Here is a 12,342-nt window from a genome sequence, read left to right on the forward strand (position 1 = left end):
ATAAAGACTAAAATTATAACTAAATTTATGTATTCTGTATGTTGGGCTAAATTTATGGACTACAAGACTTCTTTATTATTGCTATGAGTTAAGGTGAGAGAGTAGTTTAATACTAATGAGAAAGTTTAAGGGGCCAGCAGATTTTGTGGTTTTTAGCCATCAATTAGCCATTAATGATGTTTTTAATGGTGTGAGATTGCATCTAATGGTGTAGAATCATTCAATTTTCTTTTGATAATTAAATGCGGGCCAGAATTTAAGAAAAGTACTGACTTCTAGCACTCCTCAATACTAATTTCTTAATTATATAATATAACAAATTGTAAAAATGCATTTGGAACCAAATGCAACTAACCTTTATATATATTGAGAAATGCTACGGAATTAGGTTCAGTTCTTATCAATTTGGAGTGGAGAATATAATGAAAATAATTAAAAAAAAAATTAAGCACATATGAATATATGATCCTCCTCTATATATATATCCCCACATACCAATCTCAACATGCATCAATTATCTTGTATTCATAGTTTCTTTGTTGTGATTTGTGAAACAGAGTATCCAACATGTCTTTTACACCATATCAACTCTATGAATGCTCAAGGTCCGGAGGAAGATATGAAAGAACCCTTGAGGATGAGAACTGCGCCGTCGACACGGCCGAGGACGGCCTTTTCAGCTACCACCACCGTCGCCACCAGCCCCATACTCGCAAGCGAGTAGTCGAAGTGGTAGAGTACCAGAGGACACCGGAATATGGCACTCATGAAGTGATCTATAAAGGAGTTGAAACTGACCCAACTTGCCAACAACAAAGGATAGGGCATGGACATTTTGGCCACTAAAATTGTTCAATTATAACGGAATATTCACATGAAGACATCTTTATCTTAAAAAAAAAAATAATTTGGTAATTTGCTAGGCAGGAACTATAATAAATAATACAAATATATGTATTGGTGTGGTGTGTGCTTGTACTAATTAATAAATTCCTGCTTGCATTGGCTTGATCTTATATGTAATCATCTTATTAATAAAGCTTAATTTATTTGCAGTATACTACTTCTGATGAAGACAACTTTTTTTTTTAGAAGAAGGAAATTAAATCTGGATTTTTTTATTAACACATTATTTAATTATTAGGTGGGTTGTTTGACAAAAAGATAGTTCCTATAATATTATAGGAAGATAATATAGATTGCTTAATTCAAAAGTGGATACATCAAAAGTGATCAAACAAAACATATTTTTTAAAAAAAATTTTTTCACACATAACTTTTAAAATCAATGAGCAATTGATGTTTAATAAATTCATTCAAGTGATAATTTGACAGATTTATTTATCAAGTTATTTCTTACATCCTAATTTTAAAATTTGGTACATAAAATCGAAATATATTGCTTTTAAGATCTTGGATAATGTTACTAAGAGAGAGGGAGAGAGTAGACTATTTTTTTTATAAGGTTTTTATCCTATTAGAATTTTTTTATGAGATTTTTGAATGTGTCAATTTTCGTTATAAAGGATATTGTACTATTTTTTTCTTCATTAAATTATTTTTTATCAATTTTTTTTTTACTAAATTTTTAATGAGACATATCCTTCTCTTTATCGTATAATCATAGTGGAGAACAATGCTATTCCCATCTATTCATATTTAATGATTATGGTATATGCCTCATAATAATATAACAAACATTTAAAGGTGGAAATGGAATATAAACTCGGAGGAGGTAGGAAACTAATATTGTCCGTTCATATATTGACATTAACACCGGAAGCGAATTGGATTCATTTTCCATCAATTTCATCATGTGAAGAATAAATTAAGGGAAAATGCGAGGAGCCAATGGAATATTTATACAATATGTACAATAGAGGTTTAGGGAGTATTAGAGATATAATTATTAGTGTTACCTTTTTCTATCAGCTGAAGCTTTTGTGATGAGTGGTATCATGACATGGTATTAGAGCGCTAGATCCAAAAAGTCAAGAGTTCGATCCTTGGTGAACCCAAAATCAGTGGAATCCATTAATTAAAGCTAGTACACGTATATCATGGCCTATAGTATGTATATATAAAACCCCAAATACCAATCTCAATTTGTGTCTTGTGCTTGTGCCTTATTAGTAGTCCTTGAAATAATAAATTTTGTGATCATACCCTAAAAAATGTATAGATCAATGGACTACCACACTCACATCACCAATGTCCGAAGGAGCCCAAGCATCCTAAGTGATGTTCCTCGATACCCTAATGCACACCTTGCCTTCAAGAAAACCGTCTCCGAGGATGACGACGCGGTGGAAGGATCCTACGGCCGCCGCCACCACCACGACGACTTCCCCGAGACCCATGAGAGGGTTGATGTGGTAGAGAAAGTTGATGATCAATGCTACCCTGCTCCAAAGAGGGGATTTGAGTTGCAAAAGTGGAAGACCTTCAGGCCTTAAGCTTGTTAATTAACTTGTAATTATCATCATAATCTCATGTTGTTATTTTGCTAAGACAGTAGTGTGTGCTCGTACTAAATAAATTGCTGCTTAGCTATACTTATATCATGTTATCATCAACTTATCACAAATTAATTATTAATAAAACTTAACCGACTTAAATTGCTCGAGTAGTTAGTTTACTTGTCCACTTAAATAAATGTCTAAATTAAAATTTGAATCTTGTCTTATACATACAATAATTTATTAGTTAGTAATAAACCTAATTTAAATAATTATATCAAAACACACGCATTACAAACGCAAAATTTTCATGACCACTAATCCATGACAAGAATGATTATTCAAAAGGTCAATTTGATTGAAAATGTGCTGAGTTTTAGTATTTATTTTTCTTTAATAATAACAGAATTTTTATTTAGAAAACCAAAAATATATTGTCATATAGTAAAAATAATTAATTTTTAAAGACATTACTTAAAAAATAACACTACAAGAAAAATACTGAATACCGTCCGATTTATTAGTGAAAAAATAAAAATAATCTGCCGATATAAATCTCGCCAATAAATGTTTACCGTCGGATTTTGTTATCCACCGATAACTTGCGACGAAATTAGTTTTTTAAACTACAAATATTTGATGCCAGTTATTGGCAGATTTCATTTTTTCCGACGATAATTTTGGCGTGAAACTGTTTTGTTCCCACATTATTACCATTGAATTTTTTCTCTAAAAAAATCTGACGGTATGTTTACCTTTTTTTAGATTTTTCTCATGAAATTAGTGGTCAAATTCTAAATTATTTATTTAAATTTATTTTTTGCATAATTAGTAGTCAAATTCTAAATAATATAAGTCAAATATGTTAAATTATCAAGTGTACAAATAAAATAAAAAGTCAAATAATAGAGAATATGATACAATCAAACAGTGTATAAAAAATCCTAGTCACCAAAAGTTGTCGTCGTCCCGTTGGTCCTGCTGCTAAGGCAGCGGCCTGGGCGGTGATGTCTGTGCCCCTCCATCAGCGTCGCTGCCACCAGTGTGCATCTGATCTTCGTTTGGCGCTATGTGTTGCTCCATCTGCTAAAGCCACCCCAGCTCCCCGCCTCCACTTCAGCCTGAGGTTATCTATGTCTGTCATGCATGAGAGGATCATCTGATACCTCTCGTCAGACTCCCGCAGCTGCTAAGCCTGTTGGTGAAGGCTCCGGGTGAGGAGCAGCACCTGCTCCCTCAAATCCACGTCGTCCTCGGGATCGACAAGTCGACTGGTGGTAGAGGTGGATGAATGTCTCAATATGGACGTGCGGAGGTTGTCGGCGAAGAACGATCCCAGCCCATACACACGATTCTTGTACGGCTCAGATGCGACATCGCGTCAATCCTGATCAGGATTGACAACTAGTGCAATGGAGTTGTTGCCGTCTTCTCCAATACACTGAGATTGTTGAGTTGCGGCTTCCAATCTCTGTGTGTAGGACTCGTGTGTAACATATTTTATGATTAGGGTTGCAGTTAATTTAAAAATAGTATATCACATGATGTTTACTCACATAATGATCCGCGACTCGTTGATTGGCAAATCTCTCCTTGTTCTTCTTCAACGTATGAGTATACTTGAAGATCTCCGTCATTGTCACCTCACGATCCAACGACTTATACTACATATTTTGAAACCACATGTTAAGTCAAGTAATAATGACATTATATTAATACTAAAGGAACTTAATAACAGAATGAAACAAGTTACTTACTAGCCTGGCTTTAGTCTTCATGAAAATCGCTGACCCACCGATATACTTTGACGACCTGGGCGATGCCCTGTTAGCTCTGTTGGTGAGACGGCAATGCTTGAACCCCTCCAAATGGACGTACAGTTCCTTCTTAATGTCTGGACGGAGCCAAATGGCGAGCTGGTCACGGTGCTCATGTACGTCCTTCAACATTTGCTGAAGCCGCCTAGCTATCCGATGGTCGAAAATCTTCCTGATCATGAGATCATGAGTCTTGTCTCATGTAAATTTCTCCTACGGAAAGAACACTTAGCACGAGTTAATTGAAATTAAATACTAATTAAACAAAATAGAAAGTATAAACTAACACTAAGGTTTGAATATGTTGAGTTCTTACCGTCCACTTCTAAAATCAGCGCTCTCTGGTCTCAACTGAGATCTTCTTGTAGCTTAGCGATGGGTGGCCGTACATCAGCTTGATGATATTAGTACACGCCTGTGTACATGCATTGTTATTTGGTGTAAACCTATCAATAAAAAACTTAAGATTAGTAGTTTACTAAAAAGTTATTCGAAGTAATCTATAAACTTCAATTATGTTTAGATTTTTTTATAAATTTCAGCACAGTTTTATCAATAACTAGAATGCACAAAAATCTACATTCATCAACAATTCACTTAAACAACAACATTTAGCAACAATCAACAAACAAGAATCAAGAATCAAGTAGCAACATCCATCGATAATAAAGAATTATCATTTAATTAAGATTAGTAGTTTCATCTATATGGCATTATCTGACTTAAGCAACAACATCCATCAGCAATCAAGAATTATCAAATACAATAAGCAATTCAAACCTACTAAACCAAATTGAACATATCTTAACAACCTAAATCCACTAAAACTAGAGAATTGTAACTAAATTAAACTGACTAACTAAATAGTTTGCATATAAAAGACTTAAAATAGTACTCACGCCGAAGTCCCATCAGGCCAAATTATCATCCGTACAATGAGAGATGGTAGAGGAGCATATGGCTGAGATCCGTGGGAGGATTCTGACATCGCGGTGTCTATCGCTAGAGACATCATCGTTGAGATAGTGCGCTGCTGAGCGGATGGAGGTGGTGGAGGAGTCCACTATGATGAAGCAGACAAACGACTTCCTGGTTGCAGGGTGGCGCAGTAGTAGGAGCTATGTAGTTGGAGTTAGGGACCATGATGAACGGTTAGTCCTGTGCACCCATTGCCTATGACGTCACAGGAATAGTCGGAATAGAGTGGGACGATTGAGAAGTCCCAGGAGTACCAGTAGAATCCATCCCTCTTTGAGCTATTTTTACAAAAATCAGCAACAATCAACAAATTATTAATCACAACTTCAAACTAATAGGTGTAATTAACAACTAATCTACCTAACATCCTATATTCTAATCTAATCAACATAAAAAATAATGGAGTTTGAATAATAAGAGCTGGAAAGGGGGTGCTACCTGGAGGGAGCAGCGGCGGTTCGACGGCATAGCGGCAGAAGCGGTGTTTCGTCGGGGAGACAAAGAACAATCGCCGAACGACGAGAAGAGGGTTGTCGGAGGGACTGCTGGAGAGAATATGGAGGGAGAGATGAGACGGTGTAGAGAGAGAGAGGGTTTGCAGTTCGAATTTAGAGTACGATTATTGTTGGATTTACTGACGGAAAAGTCCATCGGTAAATCTTCGCGTGTGACTAAAACGTAATGTTTTACTAATACAGGTAACTGTCGGATTTATTCCCCTGTAAATCCAAAAGTAAACATAGCGCCAACTTTTTACTTTTTTCCTCCATTTATTACCGTCGGCGTTACCGTCGAAAAAGAGAATCCTTCAATAAAATTTGTATCCGACGAATTTATTATCGAATCTGCCAGTAAAGTCGTCTCTACCTTGTAACGCTAAATTCGATGGTATTTAATATTTTTCTTGTAGTGTAATCAAAATTAAACTCATCTTTTATTATTTATTAGAGTTTAATTTTGATGCACAGTATATAACTTTTTTCTTTTGAATGAGCATTCGCGAAATCAATATAGGTGTAAAATTACTTGACACTAATTATTATATATTTTTCTTTAATAAAATATATTATTGGGAGGGTTTTCGTTTTCCCGCCCATTGCTTCAATTTCCAATTTCCTGAAACATTTGTTCCCAATTTCACGAACCTCACTTCTCATTCTTCACACAACACAACAATGGCTACTGCGACTTCTCCCACTGTTCCTATGGAAGAAGAAGATGACGTCACAGCCACAGCCACAGCCACAAACCAAAACCTTCAAACTCATCAAAACGGCGTCGTTCCTTCTTCTCCCATGCTTCCCGTTTCCGACGACAAAATCCTTCTCCCTGGTTCCTACTTCTTCCACTTTCCCTCTCATTCCTTCTCCTTGATTTTTCCTTATTCTCATTTTCTCACCATTTTCTTTCTTCGTCTTTCAGTTGAGGTCTGCTTGAAGCCTTCCAGCACTGCTTCTATCCGTGACGTTCGTTCCGCTATCGAAAGGCACACGCATTTCCCCCAATTCCCCTAATTATTTCTTTAATTGAGTTTCTTAAGCTTGAATTTGCTCTTGTTTTGAGTTTAATTCGGAGAAGATTACAACTTTTTTCTCGATTTCAGGATGCTTGAGAAGAGGAGTTTGAGCTATTGTGATGGCCCCATTCCTCTCCCCATGGACGAGCCCTTTCTCGCCGACAACGTCCACAGAATTTGTATTTGTGACACAGGTACTACCCTATTGTGTCTTGATTTGTTTATTTATTTTATTATTGTTATTAGGAGTTAGGACATCAAATTAGTTATTTATTTACTGTAATTGTTATTGTTGTTAACTTGTCATTAAGTGTATTAGCTACGGCAAGCTTAGATAATGTTAAATATAGTTAGCCTAGCAACTGTTTGATATTTTGTTCGACTAGCATTGGATTGGAAAGCTCTCAAATTGTTGATTGTTTTTGTGAGAGCTTTTCGACGAGGTGCCAATGCTGAGTTGCAATTTCAAAAATGGTATCAAATAAGTAATTTCAAAATATTAAACAGTTATAGTTTGCTATTCATAACCGTAGCTAATGGTTTGATTGCTATCATTTTGATGCTTCGTGTGTGAATTTTATTTTTGTTTTTGGTATTGTTGTCACTCTGAAATTCAGCAAACTTGGTTTCTCAGTGATTTGAGTGTTTTAGCATGACAAAAAGCTGGAATATTTTTGTATTCAAAGGACTAGAACATTGAAATTCGCCTCTTGTGCTTTTGAAGCTATCATTTCCTTTAGATTTGAGAGAGAGATCCATTTCTGCATCTCCAATTCTGATTTCTGATGCTGAAATCTTACTTTTCTTTTTTTTCCTTTGTAGATGAAGGGATGCACAATGATAATGTTCTTTTGTTCTGGCAAGTCAAGCCAGTTGTCCATGTCTTTCAGGTGAAACAGCTTGATTTCATTTAATATCAGTTGGTTGAATACGATATTCAATGAATAAGTGGTTTCATAACTTTGTCACTCAATCATCTAAGTTGTAAGCTATACAAATGTTTTGTTTCGTTCTACATCGACATCACATATTCCCTTAAATTTTACATGTTTCTATTTCTTTGGTCCAAAAATCTATTCCCTATGTATTTTCAGTTGAAGCAGAGCTCAACTTATAATATTGTCTAAATTTTGATTTGTCAGCTTAGCGAGGAAGGACCATGTGAGGATATAAGCTCTGATGGCCAGAGTTCCAGCTTCAATGAATGGATTCTTCCTGCAAAAGAATTTGATGGCATGTGGGAAAGGTTGGTACTTGATAGCATTTTATGATTTTCTTCAACTAGTTCTATACTGTTGTTATTTTTATCTTTTGTAATTTTGACTAAATATCAATATCATAGTTCTAAACCAGTTTACCTGAACTACCAATCATTGATTTTGCAGTTTAATATTCGAATCTGGTCTAAAGCAAAGGTTGTTACGTTATGCAGCTAGTGCTTTGCTCTTTACTGAAAAAGGTGTTGATCCATTCCTTGTTTCATGGAATCGGTAAGCACTGAATATTTGTTTACTTAGGAATGCCTTGTTTGTTTGTATGGTCTTCAATTCTGAATGTAAATTTGCAACATACATACTTTGGTTTTGGGACATCTTTAAAACAACTCAGTAAATTTGTTAAGATTCGATAGAGTTCCTTTAAAAAAAAGCTTGCAGTTTGAGGGACTACGGCTAACTCTTGCAAACCCTGAAAGAGAAGGGGGGACTCAACAGACAAAGGAAGGAGGCCAAAAACTTGCTGATGGTGGAACTATACTTATTGTGTTCATTAGATTGTGAACTAAAAGCTAATAGCATAGAACTTGCACAAATAATATCATTTTGGATGTGTTTTAAGCTAATCATGTTTACTTTTATTTATTTGAATTTAATTCTACTAATGCAAGTAAAATTATTGGATAGATTCATAACCAATAATAATGAGTTCTATCTGGAAAAATAGAATTAAAGAAGAAAAAGAAACTATGAAGTTGATATATAAGTTTTTTTTTTTGAGACGACTGAATCATGAATATATCTTGACATTTTTGGATTCTTTTGGATATTTACAGCATAATTCTTCTACATGGACCCCCTGGGACTGGAAAGACTTCGTTGTGTAAAGCATTAGCTCAGAAATTATCGATTCGATTCAATTCAAGGTGCACTGACACTGTTAAAATTTTAATACAATAATTTTCCAATGAGACAAGTATAAATGAACAAAAACTCACCAGTTTATTGTTGTACTCAGATTCCCACAGTGCCAGCTTATTGAAGTGAATGCACATTCTTTATTCAGTAAATGGTTTTCTGAAAGTGGCAAGCTGGTATGCATGTACAACAGTTATTAGAAGTACCAATGCTTTGTAGTTGATGAATTTCCAATTTGTTATCACTTCAGAGGTTATTAATAGATGAACTGTTATTACGTTGTATTGTTTCACTGAATGCACAATTGTGTTTCCTTGTTGTTTAGGTTGCGAAACTTTTCCAAAAGATTCAAGAAATGGTAGAGGAAGAAAGCAATCTAGTATTTGTTTTGATTGGTGAGGCAGAACGAAATTTAACTTAATGCTGTATGCTTGTCATATATCCGCTTTGGTTTAAGTGTGTGGTCATGCAGATGAAGTCGAAAGCCTTGCTGCGGCCAGGAAAGCTGCTATATCCGGTTCAGAACCTTCAGATTCTATTCGGGTATACCAATCTCTCTGGTCCTTCCTGCAGGAATACCCCTCTTCCTCCCCACTATTCCTTTCTTTCTTTCTTTCTTTTTCTTTTAATAGTGTGTGAGAATGTTAAATATCATCTAAAAAAATGCAACTGAGAGATATTGGATTTTCTTGGGTATTTGCGTAATGTGTTACTAATCCTTCAATGTGAATATTTCAGGTTGTAAATGCATTACTAACTCAGATTGACAAGTTAAAATCATCTCCAAATGTGATAATTCTAACCACATCCAACATAACTGCTGCTATTGGTAAGCCTAAATCAAACTTCCATTCCTTCAATATTTTCTCCTAGTAAGCTATGTAAACCATCTCCCATAAATGAGAAAGGTCGGATCTGTTTTTCTTGTCATAATATGTCGGTATACTATACAAAAGAATCAAGTGAAGTTGTAGCTTGCTAATTTGGGAATTTACTGACTTCGTTTTATCATGAATGCATAGTGGATGATGGAAGCAATTTTTTTAGGAAATAAGTAGTAGCACTTGTATGAAATAAGCTTGAACTTCTATTGGCAGAATTATTGAGGCACTATACCAAATTAACATCACAAAACACCATAGCAAAAACCTTTTTGTGGACATCATTCCAATTCTGTTGCTAAAATAGTTCCATAGCATACACTCAATAAATTTCCATTAGAGACACATAATTTCCCCTTCACATATTTTGTATCACTGATTTATCTATTTTATTTCAGATATTGCTTTTGTCGACCGAGCTGATATTAAAGCATATATTGGTCCCCCGACACTTCAAGCTCGATATGAAATATTAAGGTCTTGCTTGCAGGAATTGATGCGTACGGGGATCTTAACTAGTTTACAGGTGCAGAAAATTCTCAGTCATATCCAAGAAACTTTGTTCTGGAACGAATGAAAGGCATTAATGTTGTGATCTTTGTTCTGGTTTGGGCATTGTGGCATATCTGTCTATGGATATCTGTCTATGGCTAACCATGCTAAATTGTTTAGGGTTGTGATAACACCACACTTCCAAGTTATGCCAGTGCAAAGGATAGGTCGAGTGCACCGGATTTTCATGAGGTTACTGCATCCATGCAACTATGCAACCAACTTCTTGAAACTGCCAAGGCCTGTGAGGTAGAACCAACTCCTAAGGGATCTTGAATTTAAATCTTTTCTGGTTGATCTTTACTCTTAACTAATTAGATTGGTTTGTCCACAGGGAATGAGTGGGAGGTCCTTGAGAAAGCTTCCATTTTTGGCACATGCTGCCCTTGCCAATCCTTTCCATTGCAACCCTATTAAGTTCTTATGTACAATGATTGAAACGGCAAAGAGGGAGCGTTCTGAGCTTCCTGACTAAAACAACTTAGATTTTCACCCGTACAAAAAAATATATCAATCAAGAATTCAACTTCTGCAAGTTAATGCGGCAAGTGTCGATGCAGCAGTAATGTTTATTTATTATATGCAATATCAGGATCTAGCTGACCTAAATGGTTGATCCCACTGAAATTAAGCTAGCAGAAAAGATGCATTGACCATAGTAAATCGTAGATGAGATTTTAGGCTCAAACATAGGAACAATGTTATATATAAACCTGAGACTTCAACCGTACCACCATGGCCTGTGTAAATGATTCTGTCTATGATGTGAAGAAACTGAGGATGGTGCAGTCTTTAAAGGGTGAGAAATTCTTTCTCATGTTATGTACTACTTTTCATTGTCTTGCATTTGAAGGCTACATAAGAACCAAAATTTATTTTAAAGTCTGAAAACTAGGGAAGCAATTAACTTTAGAGATATTAGTTATTCAACATACCCATTTTACCATCACAACTCTGTTATGGTAGTTTCTCTAGACAACTCTATTGAATTTGAATCCATTCTTAATTGTGTGCTGTATTGCTGACAGTAAAACTGTGGTCTGTGCCTCTGGATAAAGTAGCAATTCTCCCCCCCAGCCCCAATAGTTGTGACATCTTTCCTTAGACTGTGCAAAGGTCTGTGAACAATAACTTCATGGTGGTTCTTATCATCAAGAAGTTAGTGAGTTAACTATAGTAATAACTTCCCCCACAACCATAAGATTAGAAATAAAAAAAGAAATAATTAATAAATATTCTGAAACATTAAAACAATCTTTCACTTGCTTCTTTTATTGTTTATTTTTTATCTTTTATAAGCACATAACAAAGACAGACATATGAGAACCTGTTGCTGACATGTACAACGAAGATGTATCTGCATATTCAAAGTGTTGGGGAATGAATGAACAGATTATGGATGGTGCTCTGAAGTTGGTAGGATTATGGGAGGTAGAAGGGTAGGTAGGTTCTTGGAGGAATGTGAGTGGAGAAGGTAGGAATAACAATATTATTATTATTTGATAATTTTTAGAATTTCTTCCTCATATTATCTTAGAAAGGAGATTATTTTTTTTCTAACATAATTCACGTAAAAAGTTATAATGTAATCTCTACCACTGTATCAACCCTCCTATTGGTTGTGCATCTTTGGTTCGATCATGCTGAATTAAAATTGTGAGACTAAAGATTAGATACAATTAGACACATGATTATTAAAATAGATACCATTTTTGCGCAAAAATAAAATAGAAAAGGGTATTAAAACTTTTTATCATCATTATTTTTACAGCTAGCCTCGCCTATTCTCTTTTCGATTTTGTTTTCTTGGCACAGTTGCATTCTATTTTTTTCACCGTATTTTCTCTATGGGGGAGAGATGTGACGATTCATATATAATAATACAACTATGTTAGAAATACCCGCTGAAAAAAAAAGAGAAAAAGGTAATATTAACAACTAATCACTTCGGTTTGGAAAAAGTTTGATTTTCAATTTTCATAAAACACATAAATATAATAAAAGTAA

At 35.0% G+C, this 12,342-nt stretch overlaps 2 protein-coding genes and 1 long non-coding RNA gene across 3 annotated transcripts; 2 read left to right on the forward strand and 1 right to left on the reverse strand.

The window, feature by feature from the left end:
• On the forward strand, positions 2,092-2,633 carry LOC107634140. The gene has a single exon (XM_016337716.2). It carries the CDS (start codon positions 2,175-2,177, stop codon positions 2,454-2,456), a length of 282 nt encoding a protein of 93 aa, XP_016193202.1. The 5' UTR covers positions 2,092-2,174; the 3' UTR covers positions 2,457-2,633.
• LOC107629389 (pachytene checkpoint protein 2 homolog) lies at positions 6,346-11,431 on the forward strand. The gene is made up of 14 exons (XM_016332170.2): positions 6,346-6,586; positions 6,677-6,740; positions 6,858-6,964; positions 7,593-7,660; positions 7,913-8,016; positions 8,156-8,260; positions 8,821-8,910; positions 9,003-9,078; positions 9,228-9,297; positions 9,375-9,445; positions 9,641-9,731; positions 10,182-10,309; positions 10,456-10,584; positions 10,670-11,431. The coding sequence occupies exons 1-14, from the start codon at positions 6,430-6,432 to the stop codon at positions 10,808-10,810; spliced, it is 1,401 nt and encodes a 466-aa protein (XP_016187656.1). The 5' UTR covers positions 6,346-6,429; the 3' UTR covers positions 10,811-11,431.
• LOC110269868 lies at positions 10,868-12,116 on the reverse strand. The gene is made up of 2 exons (XR_002358634.1): positions 11,271-12,116; positions 10,868-11,189 (listed from the first exon to the last, which is right to left on the reverse strand). It is a non-coding gene; the product is annotated as an uncharacterized LOC110269868 (long non-coding RNA).

This window comes from Arachis ipaensis, chromosome B03 (genome assembly GCF_000816755.2).
Source record: "Arachis ipaensis cultivar K30076 chromosome B03, Araip1.1, whole genome shotgun sequence".
NCBI classification, from domain to species: Eukaryota; Viridiplantae; Streptophyta; class Magnoliopsida; order Fabales; family Fabaceae; genus Arachis; species Arachis ipaensis.